At 41.1% G+C, this 25,064-nt stretch overlaps 1 protein-coding gene across 2 annotated transcripts in view; it reads right to left on the reverse strand.

Moving 5' to 3' along the window:
* Positions 1 to 25,064, reverse strand: part of MTMR7 (myotubularin related protein 7) — a 78,239-nt gene that overhangs the window by 41,047 nt on the left and 12,128 nt on the right. For both annotated transcript variants that reach the window (XR_016507399.1, XM_090258085.1), the window contains exons 2-4: positions 12,121 to 12,243; positions 10,809 to 10,971; positions 3,752 to 3,909 (exon numbers count right to left, since the gene is read on the reverse strand). Coding sequence is in view for 1 of the 2 variants with exons in the window: in XM_090258085.1 (XP_090114211.1) it covers positions 3,752 to 3,909; positions 10,809 to 10,971; positions 12,121 to 12,243 (444 nt within the window). In the remaining variant the exon portion in view is untranslated. The remainder of the gene's footprint in view (positions 1 to 3,751; positions 3,910 to 10,808; positions 10,972 to 12,120; positions 12,244 to 25,064) is intronic.

A 25,064-nucleotide genomic window follows, 5' to 3' on the forward strand; every position in this document is an offset into this window, starting at 1 on the left:
GCCATGATGAATCTTTTTTGGTAATGCTTTCACTCACTAAACAAGTTTTACTGAATACTTATGATGTGCCAGGCATTATGCTAGGTGCCAGGGCAATAATAATAAATACAAAAGAGTTGTTGGCCTCAAGGCCTGATCTCTATGGGCGTGGTCATAACCTTATAGTAAGTGCATTTTCCACTGCAAGGTATCAGATCTCCGCATTTACTGAGGACCAATCACTCAGTTGAGCTAAGAGTTGGTTGTCAGGAACTGAGATATATCTGTTAACATTGACAACTTTCTTCTTCAATATTTAGAACCTAAAATTTATTTCAAGGGAACTGTGATATAATGGGGAGATGAAAGAGAGTATGAGCAGCATAAAATGATTTGTATATAAATAAAGTAACACATACCACATAAAACATAGCTGTAGAAAACTAAAATAAGCAAGATTTTAAAAAAAAATTACTGGTTTGATTTACACTTTAAATTTTATTCTGAGAGAACTAGATTAAGATTTTAACCTAGTAATGAATGTCAATTATGCTATTTAAATAAACAATTGCAGGAGTTAGGTACAAAAGAAAATTCTACCTGAGCAAGTCAGACTACCCTGCACATTGTCTTATAAATAAGGATGATAGCAATGATGATGGAGATGATACGGCTGATCAGACAGTGGCAGACCTGACTCTGGAACCTGCTTTTGAACTCTGTGTGTGGACAGTAGCTTCCTCTCCAACAGATGACACTACCAGCTCCACTCACCTCAAATAGTTGGTGAGAAGACAGAAATGACTCTTGTAAAAGAAGGAAGAAGAAAGTAAATGCTTTCTCAGCCATGAGGTTGAAAGCCAAAGTAACGGATGAGGGCACAACCTTCTGAATGGACTACCAGTGAGAAATCCGACTTTTAAAAATATTTCCAAATTGGTAATAAATAAGGGTACATTACCTTTTTCTGTATTTCCATGATATTTGTGTAATCAGAGAATTCCCTGGGTTTTCACCTTTTCTATTTCAACATAATTTATGTATTATTAGTTTGGGTTTCCTGTGTGTAACTTTTGAAAAGAAATGCTAAGTAACTCATGTTTTGCAGTCTCTACAGTGTAAAATGTAAGTGACTAAACATGAGTCATGTTTGTGGTCTGAGTCTAGAAGAAAAAAATCCCATTTACAAATAGGAAGAATCTGTGTTCCCCCCAAAAATATTATTCCACAAAATTTTCTTCTTTCCCAAGGGTGTGTCATATTCATAAAATAAGGGCATTCAATTCCAACTTTCTTTGGTAACCTTGAGTTTTCCTTCCTTTCATTTCAAGGCTAAAAATTCACTGCAGAGGTTGGCTGTAGAGTGAGAACTGACTATCTGATTACATTAGCCAGATACTTTATAATGACTGGGACAAAAGGCCCCAAAAGTCTCCTTACAGTGTAAGGTTATGGCTGTTAGATTTTAGTATAATTATGAAGAAAATTCAGTATCATGAAAGCATCCATTCTATCCCAACTAATCTATAAATTTGAGATACTCAGAATAAAATAGAAGGACCTGACCTGTAGGACAGCGTGATACATTGCAAAGCTATAACAACCATAATTAATAAAAATGTAATTACTGAAATTATACAGTGTCAAACTGCATTGTTAGCAAAAAGATCAGACCTTTTTTTTAAAAAATATACCAAAACATGAACCAAATAGAAAAGACAGACAACTCAAAACTTGTGATGATCAGCTCTGACCAGCATGGCTCAGTGCATTGGGCCTCATCTTGCAAACCTGAAGGTCACCAGTTCGATTCCCTGTCAGGGCAGAGGTCTGGGTTGTGTGCCAGGCCCCTGGTTGGGGGCTTTGTGAGAGGCAACCGATCCATGTTTCTCTGGTACATTGATGTTTCTCCCCCTCTCCTTTTCCCTCCCTTCCCCTCTCTCTAAAAATAAATAAATAAAATCTTTAAAAAAAGATACTGACATTCAAAAGACACCCTGGGAACAGGACAGAAATATCTTGGCAGAGGAGATACTTGCAACAGTTATACATGATACCAGACTATGATCTAGAATTTATAAAGAATTTCTATAAATCAATAAGAAAAAGACAACCTTATATAAAAAAGGATCAAAAATATGAACAGGTAAGTCACAGAAGAGTCAACGTGAATCACCAATAAACACGAGCTCAGACTAGCTAGTGATGAAGGGGATCCACGTAGAACCTCCCCGAGATCCATTCACCCCAGTCAGATTGACCTTCTTTCAAATTTAACTGCACGATCAGTTCATAAATTCAAATGGTTATAAAAATGAGTCATCTAGATGTCCAATGATTGGGAATACATACGTATATTATGGTACATTCATTTGCTAAAATGTTACATACATGGTCATTTATCTGACTGATAGGCAGACTGTGTAGCAATGTAGAAAATCCTTATGGTTAGATGAAGAAAATAATCAAGATTCAAAATATGTGACTGGAAATGACCAAATAAGAGGCAATAAGCCATAAATGGTCAATCAGCACATACAAAGCTACAAATCAAAAAAAAAAAAAAATCTCATTATCAAGTTGCCAAGCATTCTCATATGCAACTGTTGAGAATTTATATAAACCGGTACAATGTTTCTGCAATTCTTTTGCTAATATGTCCAAAAATTTGTTTAAACTTTTTGACCTAGAAATTCCACCTGTAGGAAGCTCTTGTTTTAAAAAAGATTTTTTTTAAACATGGCAAAGGCATAGTTACCAGAATCTTCTCGTTATATTATTTAAAATAATAATAAATAATAATAATCTAAATGTTTTAAAATTGCCAATAGGTAGACTTACTGATATAATCATGTAATATTGTATAATGTTTTAAACAATATAAAATATATTTATTGACAGAAAAATACAGTACGTAGTATGACTCTCTTTGTTATATCTATTTAAATGGTTCCTTTCCTCTACCTTTTCCTATTTTAAACGACGAAATACACTACTTATATAAAAATGTTATTAAATTATGCAGACGAGAAAAACATCTGAAGGAACATTTTAAAAGTTAATAGAAGAATGTTACGGCAACAGGATAGATGGCATGTTTTCTTTTTTCTCTTTATTGTAAGTTCGCTGCAATGTTCTCACTTTACTTTTATCACTTCAAATATTTTTTTAAATGAGTAGGGATATCAACACTGATCTGCAAGCCTATCGTTAGAGAGAATGTGGGATTAATTCTGCCACTCCTGCTTCCCTCCCTCTCCATATTCCTTTCTGCAATGTGGACACAGTCTTCCACATTTCTCTAGGGAAGCCTCTTGGGGACCTTGTGTACCAATCGAGAGTTCAGGGAGTACAGAGCAGAGCTGGTGCCAAACTGCCATCAGTGTCTCTGTGACTTCCCCACTAATCACTCGCTGAACTATAAAAAGCCTTTGATGGGAGAACAGGGCCTGGCTGGCTCTCCCACCAAATGATAGGGCCGTGAGGTCTGCCTGCTGCTGGGCCTGTCTGGGTTTCCATTTCCTCATCCATTAGAGGGAGAGTGTGGAGGGGCTGTTCTCCCAGGTGCCCTTGTTCAAACTTTCTGACTCAAGGAGCAGGTAGGAAATACAGCCAGCAATAACCAAGAAAGGCTTCGAAATCCACCTCTCTGCGTCTATACAGAGCTACCCAAACGGAAGAAGGTCAAGCAGGAGTCTGCTAAGCTGTGTGAAATCACGATCGCATTTGGAATAAGGACGTGGCTCTCACTAAGGGCAATGCCTCCACTTACCCTGTAGTCTCTGTTCACATCGCTGAGCTGCCAGTAATCATTAGGGAGGCCCATGCGCTTGTATTCTTCACCAAGATCAATCAGCATCCATCCTTGTTCTCTTTCTTCTTTATCCAGCTTGGGGTTGAATGAAAAGCAGTATAGCTCCTCATATTTAACTGCAAGAAAGGGGAGAATAAAGCCTAATTAAGCTCAGTCAAAGCCAGAGCCAAATCATTTCAAAGCATCTCTGTCTGGTCTGGAGTACACAGAGAGACCAGCCCGGCTCCTCGCCCCTGGGAACCCAAGAGCACCCTGTCTCTGATGCCAGGGTCACCTCTCTCTCCCCAGCCACGACAGGAAGACCTGGGACAACCAGACTCAACTTTGCAAGACCATCTGTAATTTTAGAAACAAGGGCTTCTCCATTTGGTGCTTTTTTTTTTTTTTTTTTTTTTAGTTGCTTTTGAAAGCAAATATATTTTCCAGACCACACAAAACCTAAAGCATAGATATGAATTCAGAAGGCCTGCATTCATTAGACATCCAGTTTATGTCTATAGGGCTTGGATTTGGTTGGGCACCTGGGAATGGACGGATGCCCAGGGCACTGCCATGTTTTGATGCTCACAGTATTAAAAAAAAAAAAAAGTTGAAAAACTGTAGAATATATTTATATATTCGCACTGAAAACTTCTGAACTTTTTACAACCACATAAATGTCATGATTATACTGCCCATACAATATTTATAGGATTCATAAAAAATATCAATTCATAGTGCATGGCACCCTGGTCAAACAGGGGCAGTTGAAGAATATAGACCAAAATTCTTCTTTCAATTCTGCCAGGACATCTGCCTTTTATTCCTGTGAGGCCAGATGCATAACCCCACCCACTCCCAATGAGATCCGGGATTTGGTTTCCTTGCTCTGGTTTTCTTTGTTGCAGGCAGCGTCTAGTCCCTCGCTGTCTGTCTGACAGAAATGTAAGCAAGCCACACCTGTCATTTACAATGTCCTTGTAGCCACATTGAAAAACTAAAAATAAGCAAAAATCAATGAAATTAATTTTACTGATTTAACCCAATATATCCAAAAATTATTATTTCCACATGTGCATAATGTAAAACTTACTGATACTTTGTATATTTTGTTTTGTACTGTCGTTGGAATCCCACATGTCTTCCACACTTAGCAGCGCATCTTAGTTCATTCTGGCCACACTTTATGCTCTACCAGCCGCATACAGCATCTGCTGATTATAAATCATGCCTGATAACTCACCAAACCCTGTTTCATCCAGGATTTGTTCTGATGAAACGTACTAACCCATCTAGCAGGCACCATGATGGGCCTCGTTTTATATGGAGAAATCTGAGGCCTGGAGTGGCTGAGGAATGTTCCCAGGGTCACACAGCTAGTCACTGGGCCGTCTAGACTGAAATTAGGCAATCTGGCCATTCAGTACATGTTCCTAATCCTCCCCACACCCACCTTCCCACACACCGCTCCTCCAAGGCAGATGCTTCTCTCTTCTGCCCAGATGGCCCATTTCTGTATCTTTTCTCTCCTTGTTCCATATCCTTACTCATCCTGGTTTTCTCCAATAAGATTTCCTTCTCCTCACAGTTTTCTCAGATCCCACATTTAGTGCTTACTCTGGTGAAGCATCACTGTGGGCAGTTTAATGCTCCTGCAGGCCCTGTAACCTGGAGACCCTATAAAGGTTCTCAGAGGAGCGCACAGGCAGCCTGAGATCAACACTCCCTTTCAGGTGCCATGCAATTACTACTGAGATAATGTGTTTACAAGGAAGAAGAAAGAGAAGGATCATATTTGAAGTACCAGACTTTCCATCAGACATACACTTTCTTTGTAGAAATGAAGTTCGAAGACTGAGGTGTATCAGTGAGGTGAGCTATGCTCTATTTCAGTCTCTCTTGATGCCATATTTCTAAACTTCAAAATTTGGAATAGCAGTGATTTCAGCAAATCAGGAAACACACACACACACACACACACACACACACACACACAGGGCAGCCACCTCCAGTAAAAGTGTTCCTTGTGGTCTCAGCTAACTGAGGAGACGGCATGTGAAACTGAGATTCTGTTCTGGGAACAGGAGTCTTGACAGTGACCCATCTTTTCCGTCTCTAAGTACCATTTTCATGAGTCAGGCTTCTGACATCATCAAGTTAACCGCAAATGCAATGTGTCGAAGAGGCCAAAAGAATGTCTTGAGAAAGCCTCAGCTCCCCGAATGAAAAAAGAGCTAATGAATACGGAGTAATAATGGACATGAAGGTCCCTTTGTTAATTATTTACAAATAGGTTCAAAGGTAGAAGAGGAACTACCGTCTGACTACCGACAGTTTTTCCGTGCATGGGTTCCTGTTTGTGGCCATTGGGAAGAGGCAAGGAAACTATACATAAACTAAAGCAAGAGTGATGGTACCAGGCATTCAGATCACTCTTGAATTGGGAGGCATTCAAATGGACTTCCACTGACTTATGAAATTTCTGCCTTCAGTTATTGTTAAGGACAAGGACGGCCAGCCATACCTCCAGCCCACTTTAAGTAAAATTCGACGTGAGGGCGGAGAAACCTACGTTTCTGTCAGCCAAAGCACACAGAATGTGGGCAAGCTTCCTGCCCAGAGGCCGGCTCAGAAGAGGCCTTCAGCTGAGGAATGACCGCTCAGAGGAATTGGAAAGTACCATCAACGCAGTCATAAATTTTACTAAATAGTTTCCTTGCACAATATTGCATTCCCCTCTTTCTCCTGAAACACCCCTAGCAGAACGTTTAGGAAGGGGTACAGAAGTAAATTAAAAACAAGGGTAGGGCTAGAGAAATCTCCAGTCTTTACAGAATCTGAACTCAGAAAATGTATGGGCTTGAGGAAGGTCAAGTCCCTGATTTGTCACCCACTCTTAAAACAGACGTGTTACATACTCCACTGGCTTTTCACATCACCAAGTCTGGGCCATCGCACCCAACATCAACCCTGGGAGCTGTCAGTGACCACAGGGCTCAAGCCTGGCCACACCCCCAGGAGGACGCAGGAACTCCCCCAATGAGAAGCAAAAATACTCAACGTGCCTTAGACGGGGGAAATAAATTGGATGCGCATCTCTAATTTAAATTTTTTTTTTCAGAAAAAGTTAAGTGTAAATTATTCTAGTATTTCCTTTATCGACCTACTTAAATCATATGATTGTTAAACAAAGGCAGACTGGAAGATTTTGCTATTCAGAAAAAAAAAAAAAAAGGCAATTTCTGAAATGCCGCATTCAATTCAGAAAGAACAACAATTTGGTGATGTTTCTAGAAAAGCCAACTCAGTGCTTCAGGACTCAGGGAGACAGCAGGAGCTGCACCCAGGCCTGGAGTGTTGGCTGGCGCTGTTCTGTCAATATTTGCGCCCTGTTGTTCATCGTAAACAAAGGGGAGCACGTGTCACTGCCATCGCTTCGGCACCTGTGGTTCCGTCACCTCTTCCCTCTCAGGGGGTCCCGCTGCCTCTTCCTGGGGAAGATGTAGCCATCAAGAGCCAACCCTTTCATCTTGGAAGCACCAAGCCCACAAATGGCCATCCGTATACTCAACCTCTGCGTCTCCTCCCGCCCCCATAGAAAGGGGAAGGGTGTTCATTGCACAAAGAAGAGAGCTGTGGGTACACAAAGCATTCAGGGAGGACAGAAATATAACCTAGTTTGCTTCCCGGGTATCTGGCTAAAGGTTATGAAAACAATCTTTAGGGAACCGTGTTCTCATATTATAGACTATTTGGGAGGAAAGAAGTGATATAATATTAAAATCAAAAGGACTTCAAAAATCAAAAAGAAACTTGTAACAACCAATATGAAAATTGAAGAATACAATTATATCATTGGTTGTTTCCCTTCCACAATTTAAAAAAAAACTTGAAAGGAAAAGCCAACATGAATGAGCATCAGCAGAATGGGAAGCGTGGGTGAGGGAAGGGAACAGTCACGAGAAGGACACAGAAATGTGGGTATTTCAGAACCAAAAGTAACAACTGAAAGCAAAATGGCTCCAAATAGTCTGCTTAATCCGGGCAACTTAAAATAAATGAACTTGAAAACCTTTTAACAAGGGGTGAGAAGATAACACAGCTATTATTGGATTTTGCTTATTTTCAACACACAAACATTCAAATGAAACGTTAGGATAGTGGAAGCTAATACTTAGGGGAAAAGAGCGAGTGGATTTAGAGGTTAGTGTCATCAATAAAAAGGAAATTACCCCTGAAAAACTATTCAGCTGCAATGATTTAAACAAAGACTATAAAAAAAATTATATTAAGCAAATGACGTTATGTCAATTATGATACTTTAAAAATCATAATGAATAACAGAAGAACTGAGGACTAAGATGATCTGAAAAATAAGTTAGAAAAAATGGGGAAATAAAGAGATGGTTTAAATAGTCAAAGTTCCACAAACTCTACAAAAGGAAAGGTAATTGATATGCAAATAAACTGCAGGACGCAAATTGGAGGAGAAAAGAAAGAACATAGGCAAAATGGAAGCTCTCCGAAAAATAGGGCTTTTTAAAAAAAATTTGTTTGTTTGTTTGTTTATTTTTAGAGAGAGGGGAAAGGAGAAAGAGAGGGAAAGAAACATCACTATGTGGTTGCCTCTCATTTGCGCCCCCAACTGGGGACCTGACGTGCAACCTAGTCATGTGCCCTGACTGGGAATCGAACCAGCGACACTTGGTTCGCAGGCCGACACAAAATAGGGCTTTTTTTTAATCATAAAAATGTATATCCTAACAAGTACTTTGGGTCTATGGGATTAACTTATTTTCTCATATGGGCCATATCATTATTTCACCTTGAGTTATTTCTTTACTAAGAGTTAAGGAACTTACTGGATTTGGCTACATTATTTTTTCTTACTGGGATCTTTATAGTGCATGATCAAACTCTTAAAAATCTTAGTTCATACAAAATGCAAACCGATAAAATCTTGCCAAATTTTTCAGTCATTTGATTTACCCTTGTCCCAGAAATCCTAACTCAGGGAAAAGAATTGTAAGAGCTTTGAAAATATCTCCTTTGTAAGCCTTGACTTAAATGGATTCTCAAACATTTTTTCCTTCTGTAATTAAAACAAACAAAAAAAATGTCCTCTACAGGATCTTGTGGCTAGCTGGGTCCATAAGGGAAACTGAAAATACGTGATTTGTGTTGGTGACTAAGCACAGAGCTATACGGTAGCACTAGAATTCAAAGTATACTACACACACACATACACACACACATACACACATACACAGCTCTCTCTTCTCATATACCCAGAGGAGGGTAAAGGTGTGTTTTGTGAAAGATCCTTGGATGATTCTGATAAGCCACCCCTACTCCCCACTGAAGCCCCCTCCACCTTTCCCCACTGCCACCCAGATGCAAAACTCTGCTTCCTGATTTTAGCCTCACCTTCAACATTAAACTGTGAAACTGCTTGGGTTCCACTTCATCTTCCCACACTTATGAAAGTCTTGTGCTTTAAGTAAACTGTCCTTTCCAATTCCAATGTTTCCAAATGCTGGTGGCTTTTAAAAATCTTCTAAGAGAATGCCTTTAACTCAATTAAGGACTATGGTTTCCTTTTTGATCTCTGGCTATGCCAAATATCTAACTCTCAAAACATCACCCCTAAGAGAAAGTGTGTACTTTTAAAATTGGGGGGACACTGACTGTCCTCCCTGGGGACCCTCACAATGTGAGTCCTGGCGCTCACTGACATCGGGGTCAGAGTCCTCAATGGCGCTGTGATCTTTGAGCCACTTAGCCCTTTCCCAGGTCTCCGGGCTATTCGTAAACCCCATTAATCTGGTCAGAGCCCACTTGTCATTCCGGACGTCCATTAATCAGCGACATAGAACTGCTGGCCCACAATTGTCCTTGCTTTCTCGACTGCGTGCAACCTAATGTACATCTTCCCAGACCTCTGTTCCAATTATAGTGCCGCCTCCAAAAAGTTCAACCACTTTCCTGGCTAACTCGGCAGTTCTTTTCAACGCAGGAAGATGAAAAAGCTTCAACCAGCTGCCTTCAAAGAGGAGCAAATAAAGTCCACATCATCAGACTCAGACAGCTCCCTGGCATCACTTTCATTACCTAACTTTAGCCCTTAGCTGTCTGCAGACGCTATGGTCAGAGCATAAGAAACTGAGGACCTTGAAGAGTTTATAATCAAACTTCTTGTCCCAAATCACAAAGCATTTAGCAAAGTAACTGCACACTCCTATCCTATTTCCTTGCTAATGACTTCTGGGTAACACGACCATGGATGTGACTTTCATATAAGTGACCTCTTTTCACTATATTCTCCTAAGAAACTTAGATGTGTGTTTTCTTTAAGCAAAAGAACCCCACAGCTCACACAAGTTACATGGGGAGACTAGAAACAGTTCTGTAGATGGGCGTAATAGGCTAGAAATCTGAGGATCCAGGAGAATAATTGAGAACAGGTACTCCTCAGATCTACCAAACCTTTCCTTCCTGGGGTGCTCCAGGAGGTTCTGTTTAGGAGATTCAATGGCTCCATACTTTGAATATTCACTGACGCTAACAAAGGTCTAGTTATACCAACCTTGGGAAACATATATTACTATCCAAAAACAACAGGAACCAAATCTTGAAAGCCCCAAGACAGGGACCACTGCATTAGAATAGTTTGATATCAATGTTTTCCATATGGAACAATTTATCAGTTTGGTCTCAGACCTCCATCAAGGTTACTTGATTATCACAGGATCAGAAAGGCATCATTTTAAAATGATTCCACCCTGAAAGGAAAACAAACACACTTCTAACCCCCAGAGAAAAAGTAAATACTAAGAATAATGGAAGAAGTTCATATGGCAGACCACTCAGGGAGAGGAACACGATTAGTCAGGTTTCTTGGCCTCATACGAGGCGTGGGCTAGCATATGACTCCTAAAACACTGTATCATTCTCAAGCACTATATAAACTTCTTGAATGTGATTAGTGAATTCCTTAAGAGTGGGTCCATATAAACGCTGAGCTCCTCTGCCCTACCTGGCCTTGCAAGGCGTATCAGAGAGATGTACACATCATGGCAGTCCCTCTCCTGCGGTATGATGAGTTGTAAGAGCTGAAAGTTCTTGCAACGAATAAGCAGATGGCATCCGGTAGCCGTTGTTGCCTGTTTTTCAATGGTAGCAATCTGGCTGTGAAGAATCTACAACCGAAAGTCAATGTGGATATAAGCTCAGCACAAATCACTGATGAACAGGACAGGGAGGGATGCAGATCTCGGAGCCACACAGACAGACAGCCAACACTCCCCACCCTTCAGCTAGCTCAACACCTGAGCTCAGATAACAAGAACTGAGGTGTTTGGGGAAAAAACCAACTGTCTAAATTTATCAGGTTACTTTTCAACGCCAAGCTTTCTGATGTTCAGGCTCATGATCGGAAGCCAACTATTCGGTATACCATCTTGTACAAGTCCAGGTAAGAGAACATTTTGGTAGCCAATTGTTGATTGCGGTTAATAGCTAAAATCCAATAAGGGCATGAGATGTTAGTAAAATAAGCCTTGCAATCAACAAAAGCTAGAGATGACTCCGCTGGGAGGGGCCGCCATGCTCCCGAATTCCACATGGAATGTTCAAGTTCAACAGCAGCTTGCGCTTGCTTTCTAAGTCCTTGGGGGCCAGGCAGGCTGCAGAGATTTATTCTAAAGGAAATCATGCAGAAGGGCATCTTTGTTGTTTCAGGAGGGTCTCCGCTTAGTCCTCAATGGCAGCATTTCATTCCTTAAATTCCTTTACAGTAAGTAGGACCTGCCACCATCTGCTGAAAATGTAACAATGTCTATGGAATACAGGAAAGGCCAAATCTACAAGTCAGGGATTCTGGCTCTGTTAATTTTGTGTCATGGTGAGTTGACTATAAAAAATAAGAAATATCCAGTGGTCTTATTCACTAGCAGAAATACCTGATGCTGGGACTCTTCCCTAGCTTTCCTTTACTTTTTTTTGTGTTTTCACATTATCAGAAAAGTGAAGATAACAGGATAAAATGACTGCACGTGGCCCTACTGACATTATTGAATCTCTACTCGAAAGCTGAGACATGAACCACTTGTATCTCTGGCTATTCCTAGGTCTACCTTTGACGATGGCCAAATAATTAGTGTTTAAGATGAGTAAGTAAATGTTGATTTGACTCTGGACAGAAAAGGGCAAAGGTCACATTCCCAAAGCTGTTCTCCAAATACCCGAACACCGAAGGCCTGCCCACCTCACCCTGGGGACAAACAAAACAGTGGAGAAGTGAACTTCTTGCTTCAAATAATGGAAAGCCCAAAATAAGGAATGCATACCCATGTTTCTTTCCTTGTGTCAGGGGCATTTTCCACGAATATGACATGAGTTGCCGTCAAATACAAAGTACCCAGGGCTGCTTTCTTAGAAGAGATTCGATCTACCAAGCGGACATTTTCGACCTAGGAAAATGGGATTGACAGAGTTATAGTTAAAGCACAAGAGGTAGTCACGCAAATAACTAACAGGTCGGTAATCTTGTACTTAATCCAAAATACAATTTTGAAAATTCTCCCAATAGGAAAAAACAAAATTTGCCCCTTATTGATTAGATCACAGAATATGAATCTGCATATCAAAAGATACACATTCAACAATAACTTAAGTATAATTTTAAATGTACTGCAGAAGATTTACAGATGCTGTTCTCTCAGGTTCCCTTTTCTGTGTTTTACATAGGTCAGTGGTTTCATTTCACTGTAATTATATAACTCATTTAAGGCAGATACCTATGCACCACGTTCTGAGTTTACACAATAACTATGTATAAATTACTTTCTATTAAAAAGAAAATAATGTATTTTCCTATGTGTTTCTCAGTTTTAGAAATTGTCTCAAGGCAGGAAATATAAATATATATCTGGGAGCAAAAAGTATCAAAGAAACGTTCTGCATGTTTACAAGGAAAACTTCCCAAGTTAAGATACCTGCATTCATTTGTAATAAAGTCTGTCTACTACATGGAAACCTCACCACTGAGCTATTTTAAACTGCTAGGAGCGATGTCTTAGAAACTTTTTTTATCAAGCATACATTTCTTACACACAGGGTAATCTCAAGGATGTGTGTATTAGGATCTCTCCAATATGAAATGTAATGGGAGCGATAAGACAAGCTCTATGGAACAAGTGAAAACTGAAGACACACACTGGCTCAACCCTTGTCCCTCAAGTCAGGATGGTTCCATGCTTCTGTGAGGCAGCTTAGGGACTAGGAAATTGTATTTGCTCCATTCCTTCGCCCCATGGAGAAGCTGTGGTCCTGATGGAATTGGCGAGCCCAGGGCTTCTCAGCTGCTCCAGGGGAGACCCAGGCAGTCATCCAACCTAATGAACATGGCTCAGGACAACTCCAAGGGCAAACAGCACTCAAGACACCCATTACCCAGTCTCCTCTGAGTCCTTAGAACCAAACCAGCCTTCCAGGTCCCATCCCACTTCTTCCCAATTTCCAGGGACCTAGTAAGGAGAATAAAGAACTAGGTATTTATGGACATAGAACATAGGGTGGGGATTAACTGTGGGAGAGGGGGGAGGTGGGCAGGACAGGGGAGAGCAATGGGGGAAAAAATGGGACAACTGTAATTGAACAACAATTTTAAAAAATGAAAAAAAAATTTAAAAACAGAGAGAGAGAAGAATTAGGTTTGAAACATTGTCTTTATTCTGGGGTGGTTGCATAGTTCCTGAGGCCTTATGAATGGCTACGATTCTTAAAGATGTTCATTGAAAAACCTATCAGCTTACGGTTTTAAAAAGCATTTCTTTTGTTACTGATGTGCTCCACATTCTTTTACATGGGTGCTCATCCCTGTGTCTCCTTAGTAAATGGTCTTCATATCATTGGTTCACTTTCCTACTGGGTGATTACCATTTCTTACCCATTTATCAGAACAGTTTACATAGTAAGGATAGTAGCCTATGGCCTAATTTTTATGTTTTATAACTGCCTCTTTAACAAGCCCTTTTACTGGTTCCAATAATTTTTTCAATAAAGTTGCTTGAATCTTCTGAGTAGAGAGGAATATTTTCTATAATAATTTGTCTCTTTCCAGTATTTATACCTCTTTTTCCCCATGTTTACTGACATGAACTAGAACCTTCAAAATAACACCTTCAAAATAACAGTGACAGTGGTGACAGTGGTGACAGCAGTCATTCTTGTGGTTTTTTTTGTTTTTTCAATGACAGCTTTATTGCAATAGAATTCACATTCCATACAGCTCATCCATTTCAAGTATACAATTCAGTGGTTTTAAGTATATTCATAGCAATGTACATATCATCACTGTGTAATCGTTGCCACAACCAATTTTAAAACATTTTCATCAGCCCACGCAATACAAGACCGGTACCCATGAGCAGTCTCCCCCAACCACTTCAGCACTAGGCGACCATAAACGGTAGTTCCTATCTCTGTGGATTTGTCTGTTCTGGACATTTCATGTAAATGGACTATGTCATACTTTCTGATGGGTTTCTTTACCTTAGCATCATGTTCTCAATCTATGTTTTAATCCAAATTCATCCATTTGTAGAATGTATTAGTACTTCATTTCTTTTTAATGCCAAGTAATATTCCATTATATTGATATACCACATTTTATTTATCCATTTGTCAGTTGACAGACCTTTGGGTTGCTTCCACTTTTCAGCTCCTGTGAATATTGCTGCTATGCACACTCTTGTACAAGTGTTTGGGAGGACACGTTTTCATTTCTCTTGGGTATATATATTGAGGTCTATCTGGAACAAGTCTAACCACTGTGAATATAATGAGAATGGTTTGTGCAACATTAATATAACCTGGCAGCCCTGGAGAGTGGACAGGAATGCACATGCGTAAATAATGATGACTTCACTGTACTAGTCAGTAGGGGCGGTAGACACCATTGAGTGAGCAGGTGCACTGGGTGGTCATCACATTCAAGGTGACTGAGCGAGTAGAGCTATGAATCTGCATCAGATTTTGTGTTAAGCTTGAACATTCCTCTGTGGACATTATTCGAATGATTCAGAAGGCTGTAGCTATGGGCAACTGATGATTGGCAGCTTCAACACTACAATGCACCTGCTCATGCATCATGTCTCATACAGACTTTTTGGCAAAACATCAAATCACCTAGGTGACTCAGTCCCACTACAGCTCAGATTTAATGCCCTATGACTTCTGGCTTTTCCCAAAGCTAAAGTCACCTTTGAAAGGGTAGAGATTTCAGACCGTCGCTGAGATTCAAGAAAATATGACAGGGCAGCTGATGGAGACTGGGAGAATTGTGTAAGGTCCCAAGGTGCCTACTTTGAAGGGGACTGAGGTTTCTTCTATCTTGTATCTTCTTCAAAAAATGTCTACTTTTCATATTACATGGCCGCATACTTTCCAGAAAGACCTTCATATACCTAGGGATGGGATTGCTGGGTCAATTGGTAACTTTGTTTAACCTTTTCAGGAATTCCCAGACTGCTTTCCAAATGACTGTATCATTTTATATTCCCACCACTAAGTATGAGGGTTCCAATTTTTCCATGTTATTTGTCAACACTTGTTATAATCTCTTCTTGATTACCACCATCCTACTATGCATAAAATGTCATCTCACTGAGATTTTGATTTGCATTTCCCTGATGATTAATAATGTGGTGCAACTTTTCATGTATACCCATTTTTGATGGGAACACTCCCAATATTTCACCATTGGGTTTGATGCTGGTATTTTCTTTCACATTGTGGAAGTGATCTATTGTTAGTTTACTAAGAGTTTTGATTTTTGAAAATCAGCAATAAACATTATGCTATTTTAATAGTATTTGGATGAATATTTGCTTTTTATTTTAGTACCATGTTATCAATAATAGCAATAGATTTCTTAATCTTTAAAGAAGTCTTAGATTCTTGGTATATGATCAACTTGGGAATAGTATATTGATGTTTTAATATTGCTTACATTTTATCTCTGATAACTATTTTGTTTTGTTTTCATTCTTGTTTTCTTCATCTTTGCTTTTAAGAGACTGGCATGTACTAACCTATTTGTGCTCCTTTTATTACATGAATTCATCTGGTTATGATTACATCAATTAATTAGAAAAAGTCCAACATGTAAGTTATTTATTATTTGAAACAAATTCAGACACCCAAGGACATGCTTATTGATTTGAGAAAAAATGGGAGGGAGAGAGGAAGGGAGAAAAACACCAACGTGAGAGAGAAACATTGACCTGCTGTATCTCATATGTGCCACGACCAGGAACTGAACCCGTAGCCTTTCAGTTTATGAGACAATGCTCCAACCAACGAGGCCACCCTGGTCAGGGCTACCAACACTTCTCTATACAAAAAGAATTATTTAATAATTATTTCAATTTCTTGTATGGTTATGAAGCTGTTCAATATTTCCATTTCTTACTAAATCTCATTTTGACATCATTTTATTTACAAATTATTTCCTAATTGCTGATTTTCAAATTCTTATAATATTTTAATTCTTATCTGCGGGCAAATCTCTCTCTGCATGTCTTCCTTCACTGTTCTTAGTTTTGGTGGTTAGATGGCCAAAGGTTTTTCTTCAAAGTAACAGGTCTCGGGTTTATTAATTTAGTAATTTTTCTCCTTCCTAATTGTTAATTTCTGCTTGTGCTGGTTAGTACATGTTTTAACTTTCTTTCCTCAGGATATGAGGTGTTCTTCGTTTCTTTGTTCATTTCCAAACTTTCAGGTTTAATAGTTAGCTGATTAAGTTCTATTCTTTTAGTTTAGTGACAAAAATTTAAGACAAATCCTTTTCCTCCAAGTAAATCTTTGGCTGCATGTTTTATCATTCTCAGTTTCTAGAAAGACCATAACTGGAATTTTTATTTCTTCTTTGACCCAGGAGTTTTTAAGGAGAATATTTTTCAATTCCCATGTGATTGGATTATTTTATTTAAACATTTGTCATTAAACATTCTATTTTAAACTAACTACAACAAAGATATTATGAAAAAGAGTTGTGGGAAGAGAGAAGCTAGGGGATATATTATTTTTGGAACATTTCTATGGGAAAAAACTAATTTACATGCTACAATGTGCCTAACTAAATTAAGCAGAGGTCCAGGGGTGATATACCAGTTAATAGCTAAAAATGAAAATTAAATAATTTTCCCGGCCTTTAGAACTAATGGAAAAAAGAGCTTTATTGAGATAATTATATTGAACATAAGATACTATTTCGAGATACAAATATTTAGTAAGAATTATTCTCCCTACAGAAGTGAAGAAAGCTATACCACTTAGGTTATTTTTAGAAAACCTTAGTAGAACTGAGCAAGAATTGCAGATGGTCATAGATTAGAATACTTAATGAGGTTTTTTTCCATGTCTTCATGTTAACTTTGAAGGCAGCTGCAGGAAAATTACATTTCAAAAGTTGGCACTAGTTCTTACAGGACCCGCAGCTGTCAGAAGCAATTCTGAAGGAGAGAGAGGAATAAAGAAACAAAAAAGCAAGAGGGAAACACCAGCAGCACGATTTCCCAGTGCTGTGCAACAACCAAAGAAATGAGTAACAGGAATTAAAATTCAGTTGTCTGAGAAATTCGGTGAAGATCAGGAGCTCTGCTCAGCTCCTCCACATGGTTTACACTAAGGTAGCCAGAGCGCTCTTGACCATGACTTGAGAGCCAGCCAACTCTAGATAAAATGAAATAAATCTCAAGAATTTTGCCAACCCCTTGAAGACCCACTGGCTCAATATCTCTGCATCATTGTTCAGTTTACATAATCCTATCACATGGACATATATAACAACCCTATGGTAAGAAGGCCTCTTTCAAACTTGGAGAGAGATGGCCCTTAAGAAACTACCAGCTTCCCTAGGCAAAGTTATTGTAATTCATTTGCATGTTCCAAGGAACACCATGCTTAAGACATACTAAGTACTCATGCTCTGCGAATGGCAGCTCCTCTATGCAACACACATTACAATCCATCTTTAATTCTTGAGTGTACACTTTTCACATTCTGACACTTCTGAAAATACAGTGCATCTCATGATTAATGTGGTAAGAAGCCATTGTGTCATTTAACAGGCAGTGCTTTGGTCTTTCCTGTGGTACATAAAATCTCAGTGCATCTTACAATCACTCACACCCTAGATTTGCTGAAATGCAGTTAAGCTTGTAGTCATTGGCATATGAATGGTATCTGAAACCATGGGACCAAAAGAGGTTACCTAGGGAGAGCGTGGAGAGGGAGAAGAGAAGAGATCGGAGGAAGTCCAACATTTGAAGGCTGGATGAAAGAGAAGGAGTCAGAAAAGCCAACTTGGAAGAAATGGCCAGTTAAGAGGAAATCAGGAGAACATGATGTCACGGGAGAGTGTGCAGAAGCATTGATCTGAGAGAGGGGAGGACTTGTGTCAAAAGCTGCTGAGAGACCACAGAAGGCAAGATCCGTACAATGCCCATGGAGTTCAGGAACATGGAAGGTGTGGAGACCTTAGCAGGAGTGGTCCAGAGAGTGCTGGCATCAGAAACCATCCCACAGCGGCTGGAGCAGTGAGCTCATGGGAGCTGAGGAAGTAGAGGGCCCAGTCCTTGCGGAAGTGAGGTCAGACCGGGCAGAAGCCAGAAGGGACAGCCTGGCCTCTCTGACTCCATCCCACAGCAGCCAACGGCTGAAGCACACGAAGAGCTTTCCAGAAGCAACTGGCATGTCGTTGTCAAGAAAGAAGCCTGTTAATTATGCCAATGAGGGGGCATCTCAAGTTGAGATACATACAGGACCAAAAATAACTCCCATTAGGAGTAATCTGTGAGGGATATGTTTTAAAGGATTAGATTAGAGGACCACTGGGCAAGGATGTATCCTGTTTATGCTGAAGTCTCCCTAATCCTAAGAAGCTTTCTCCTACAGCTTAAAAAACTGGTCTTTGAAAAAATGTGGAAGCATATACTAATTTATGTGATGTTTTAAGATTCAGAAATACAGAAGGAAAGAAAGTCACCTCTAGTCTCATAATTCAAACACAAACACTGTGAATCTTTTGGCGTGTTTTAGAAAATATGTATACCTCATTTTGAAGCATGACTGAATGACATAGTGAAGTGCTGGGGCAATAATGCAGGGGTGGGAAGGAAGAGGCTAATATCTTTTTTGCTTTATGAACCCTCCCATGGCCGCAGACCTTCAGAGGACTGGGCTTTTCCCCAAAATGCCTTGATGAGCTGGACAATGCTGTGCAGTTAAGGAAGGGGCCGGTTCTAACCCTGCTTAGCTCTGTCACGGCCCAGAGCTGCATAAATGTTCGCTGAAACAATCTACTCCCTGAACAAATCCAGTGGAAGCGGAAGGCTACGCCAGAGGTGAAAATGCAGGCCTCCAGCGGGGTTGGCAGAAATTCTGGGGAGAGATTTGGACTTCCAAAGGGAAGACAATGGGGGTGTTCAAAATAACTTTACCAGTGTCTCATGGATCAGGCTGATCCCAGCTGTCATCTGGCTGATGTAAATATTACCAAAACAATAATGAAAGCAGTCACCAATCTTTTTAGAGCACTGGCTCTATGTTAGGCACTGCACTACCACTTGGCATCTCTGACTTCAGTGAGCCTCCTCAATGACCCCAGGAGTTAAATTCTTACTCATTTCTATTTTAACTATGTTTAGAGACCTGACGGGTTTCCCCAGCTGGGAGCTAAGGTCTATCTAACCCAGCGGTTCTCAACCTGTGGGTCGTGACCCCTTTGGGGGTCAAATGACCCTTTCACAGGGGTCGTCTAAGACCATCGGAAAATACATATATAATTACATATTGTTTTTGTGATTAATCACTATGCTTTAGTTATGGTTGGGGGTCACCACAACATGAGGAACTGTATTAAAGGGTCACGGCACTAGGAAGGTTGAGAACCACTGGTCTAACCCAAAGGTCAAGCCTGCCAGGGCAGTGAGCACCAGCGAATACCTTTGAGGTCATTTTAGCCCTCTTCTTCAACATCAATATGCTCAGAACAATCAATGAACAATTATTTTAAGCAACTTTGTATGTGAAATAAGAATTTGCAAAGAGAACGCTTTAAGACAAACACATACTGTAAAACTATATTCACAAAGCATTATCAGAACAGGCTTTGAGAGAGACCCAAAGACAGAAAGCCGAGAATGAGGTCCAAGAGGCCAAACTCTGGCCAAGGAGGCATTCAGGAGTCTTGGGGCTGAGAAAGCCCAGTTCCATTCAGTGAAACGCCCGTGTGCTGCACCATGGGAGGTTCCGAGCAGAAAGAAGGGAAGGGTGAAACGATCGAGTCGTCTCTCCTTGAGAATCGTACAGATGCAGAGGAAAATACTGGGCCCCAGTTTAATGGCCTTTTTATTCCCATCTCTGCTTGGTTGGGTTAGATCAAGAAAAGGAAGGAGGGAAGGAAGGAAGGAAGAGAGGGAGGGAAGGAGTGAGGGAGGGAGGCAGGAAGGAAGGAAGGAAGGAAGGGAGGGAGGAAGGGAGGGAGGAAGGAAGAAAGATTCCATCAGCTTTCCTAGGCCAACCTGAAAAGCTCCAGTGAAAACACCAGACCCCACACGGCAATGCCAGGCCTGAAACGGGACACCGGCTGGGGATCACAAGTCCAGCTCAGTCCTTCCCTCGCCGCCTGGAATCAAGAGGACCCTGTAAATCACTGCAAGACAGAACCTCGGCAATTCCCCATCGCGCCACTGACTAATTGCAAGCTTCATAGAATAGGAGCCTTTGTACCCAGCAGGTCGAACACTGGCCTGATGAACATATTGGGCTCCAGAAGCATCTCAGACTATCTGGGAAAGTAAAGCTGTTGTGCAGGACAAGAAGCCCAAAGTGCAGGGCAGGGTTACTTGTCTTGAAAAAGACAGAGGAAAAACTTATGGCCCTGGCTTTCTGTGGGCCAAAGACGCTCAATACCATATAAATTAGGCCGCAGGTCACTGCCATTTGAGGGAAGAGATCCAGAGGTTGTTAAACAGGGAAAGATCAAAATGTCTGCAGCAGCCAAAACCTAAAACAAGTTTATGTTCTAATCTAAGAAAAGCAGTTAGATAAATAGTTTGTCGGGCTAAATTTGGTATCATGACATTTTCTAACTCTACCAGCATGAAGAGTAAAGTGTTTGTCTCTGAGTCAGGCCTGGGCTCTGGTTCCGGTTCTGAGTTTGAAATTGAGCTGCTGGGTGCAGGCAGTGGAGTTTCTAGCTCTGGGTTTTGACTTCGATCAAGGACCTGATGGGCATTTAATGTCTTTCCACGCTAATAGGCCGCAGTTCTAACTCAGTGGTACCACAGAGAGACGCTAGAAAGCACACAAAACAGTAACAGTGAAAATACACACAAGGACGATTCAATATTAAACCCTCCAGAAATTCGGCCTCTCGGTAATGTGGTTGACCAACAAAATGTGTGTGATTTCCTAAGAGGAAGCACCTGTCTCAGCAAAAACAGGTGCCTCAGTGGTCTCTGAACCTGGCTCAGAGGCTGCACTGAACCCAGTGTTCAAGGCCCAAAGGTGAAAGAGGAACACACCTGCCCAAACACACCGCTTAATGTTTGAAAGAACGTATTTTGGTTGCCTTTCTTTAACCAAGGACATCAGATTGCATCTTTTTAGAAGTATTACAGTTAATCTTAATGCTCACAGAATTCTTTAAGATAAACTTAAAAAAGAATTATGTAAAATGTATGTTTATATCAGAATGCCAACCTGATTTCTCATACCACAGTATTTTAAAATCTAAATATCTAGCCATCCATCTTTTTAAAAAAATTTTTTACAGTCTAATGATGATATTCAGGCTACATGGCATACAGACCAATCTTGCTTCTTAGTTCCCACCTATGAGATTTCCATACCACTGGTCAGAAGGTGGCTCAGTGACAAGGACTGGGGCAGACACCAAACTTGAGACTATTACAATAATGAGAAGCTAAAAGTAAAAGCAGAGTTCATTTTTCCTAAAATGGGCCGTCGTGAGCAGAACACCTGAGCCATGTGTACAACACAAAAAACACGTGTGTATACGCAGTTTAAGTGCACGGTAATGCATGCCCGTCCATTGCACCATGCGATGGTAGCACAGTGAGTAGGAGACCGGGGTGAAGGCCACACAGCTGCTCCTAGAAGCTCCCAGGAGGGAAGCCGCCCTTCGGGGGCCAGGGCCTTGGGTGTGGAGGCTGTTCTGCCCTAAAGCAGTGCCCACCCCCACCAACTAAGTGCTGAGAGTCACCGTCAGGCCAACCCGGGACTAATTTGCCAGAAAAGCTGATGGTAAAGAAGGAAGCACAACGGTGGCAGATTTCCTTCCACTAATTTCTCCCTTGAGCAGAGGGGGCAGAAGAAGAAAGGGTGATGATAATACCGATACTCACTACCTTTTACTGAGCAGCTACTGAGTGTCAGGTAGTGTACTGAGTGTAATCCACACACCATTTGTAACCCTTGCTGGAGGGTAGACACGGTTATCCCATCTTACAGAGGGTAAAATGGAAGGGCATGAGGTGTAAATCGACTGCCCATGGTCTCACAGCTAGACCCCTCCTGCGCTTGACCTCTTCCATCCAGGCCCAATGCTGCAGAGTAAGGAAAGGCAATGGCTCCAAAGCCTCGCCTCCATTTTTCCTCAAATGTCAATTAGAAAGTAATATGGTAGACCAGGAAAAAGCACTGGCTGAAGTCAAAGCCTTAATGACTCATCATACAGCAGCCTGGGGAGGCATTTGAACCCCCTGCTTGTCCTGGAGGGGCAGACCCCAGGTAGGCCGGAGGAACCTGGGTCCCCAGGTGGTCCATGAGCAGTGGCGTGTTGCAGGTCAGAAGGTACAATGACCCTCAGCATGAGGAGAAGTACTCCAGGAATCATGTTTCTCTTGTGACCAGCCATGCATTAATTATAGAAAGGGCCACCCTGTTCGAAATTCGCAATCGTTTTATTTATGGTTGGTGTTCCTGTGTTGCTAAGATGTTCTAAGTTTGACTCTATAGCTCCTGGACAATGAATGATTCCCCCTGGGAGTAACTGCTTATGTCAGAGAAAGAGGGCACATCTCAGCAGTTATTAATTTACAGTAATCACTGATAAATCCACAACAAAGACGTCAGAGATTTAATTCCTGTTCCCGCTGAACGATCACCTCATGTCTGTGACTTCATTTCCCCATTATAGCTGCAAAGTACCTTGACACAGAAGAAAAAGTGAAACAATAAAAAGTTAAAAATTCTTTAGAATATTAGAATTCTTATAATCTGTTATGCTATCAGAAAAAATACACTTGATTTTCCAATTTAAAAAGAAGTACTTTCAGTTCTGTATTGTATATTTGGAAGCTGTTTTAAAAGATCTTAAAAGTTCTCATCTCAAGAGAAAAAAATTTGCTATGTGAAGTGATAGATGTTAACTAAACTTATTGTAGTTCTTTTGCAATAAATATATATCAAATCATTATGTTGCACACACCTTAAACTTACATATTTCCATAAAACTGGGAAAGTTAAATCATATTGTAAAATGTTACATAATAAACTTACTTGCAAATAAAATTAAAGTAATTAAAAGAAGCACTTTTTCCCCTACTTACATAAAATTGCTTAAACAAATAGAAGCGGGCAGTCATGAAGCTTCAGGAGTTTTCTACTCCAGCTATTTGGTAGAAAAATCAGGAACACCAATTCTCCCAAAAGCCAGATTTAATCTGTTTAAAATTGTAAAACCAATGAAAGTATTTTCCCAGGACCATTTATTCAGAGGTCAGATATTGAGGGAAGGGCAAAAATCACAAAGCACACTCCAAGAAAATATATGACATGCAACCAAAAGAAATACAAGATTCTGCCCCTCATAAAATCCATAAAAGATCTTTGCTATAACACAGAGACAAATATTCATGGGATACAGACATCGAGACTGCAGGAAAATAATCCTATTTGCAAGCTGCCTAAAAAAAGTAACTTTTAAAATGTATCCTGCCATGAAGCTAAAGTATTTTTTAAACACAAGGTACTTATGAAAGAACCCTGTGAAAATTAACTAGCAGTCGCCCATCAGTTTATGCCCATTTAATTAATCTATTAATTAATGCTATTAATTTGTGGAGTGTCTACTCTGAACCCAGAATGTTTATCAAAAGGCCCCTAACTAGTAACACTGCGTGCAGATGATCAGACTCCACCACTGTGGGGACTCTGCTAGGAGCAAGAGAGAGAAATCTCAGCCTCATATGGCCTAAGCCACAGGGGATTTGGGGGAGAATATATCCATAAAGGTCAGTGGTGGGGCCGGCTTCGGACCGACCAGGGGTGCAACTCACCCAGCCCCTCACCCTGGTCTCTCAGTCAGGCCCCCTCCCCTCTCTCTGCTGGCTCCCGGCTCTCTGCTCGCCAGGGTCCCAGCAACCCAGCCTCCCCTCCTACCCCATCCATGTCCAGCGGGCTGGAGGCAGCGCCCGCCACTTCCCCCACGGCCCAAGCCAAGACGCACTGGGTCACATGCTTAACCCGAAACCAGATGGTGTGGTCACGGGAACGACATGATGCGTAGGTGGACGGAGGTGCACGCCACACCAAAACCACACGGACTGAGCGCAGAACAGGTGCAACGCCTCCAGAGGGCCACGGAGGACAGAGGACGGCAGCCAACGGCGGGCACACTGTCCATCCGCCCACACACCTTCATCACATCCCTCCCTAGTCAAAGCCTGGACGGCTCCCACCGCTGTTTCCCTGCCCCACTCCCTGCCCTGTTAGCAGGTGCACACCATCGCCAGTATCCTACGATAGATGCTCTTCTCCAAAGACACATCCATCTACCGGAATGCACACACAGGACGACAACCCAGCCTTCCGTTTCTTCTTCTATCAACATCTTCTTGGCCTAGAGAGCCCGCACCTTTAGGTTCACCTCCAGCACCAGCTTTTCTCTGAACAGAGCCTGCTGCAGCCTGGATAACTGAAGCTGGAGGGCTGAGATCTGGAAAGACGACAGCAAAGTTTGAAACAGACTCATAGTCCAAAGGGTTTAGGCAGAACAGGGGTAGACATGGGGGGAAAAGTTCACCCTAGTAACCTGGATCTAGTTTTCACAGGTTGGGGGGAGCGGAAGGGTGCACTCCTCTAGACTGCTTGTCACGCTGGCTGCACAAAAGGTCAATGAAGATGAATAAAGATTCTGGAACTGCATGCATGTAAGAAGGGTATTTAGTGTATCAGCTTCCGACGTAAAGAATCTACA

The sequence above is a fragment of the Furipterus horrens genome, unplaced genomic scaffold, assembly GCF_987537825.1.
Source record: "Furipterus horrens unplaced genomic scaffold, mFurHor1.1.pri manual_scaffold_12, whole genome shotgun sequence".
NCBI classification, from domain to species: domain Eukaryota; kingdom Metazoa; phylum Chordata; class Mammalia; order Chiroptera; family Furipteridae; genus Furipterus; species Furipterus horrens.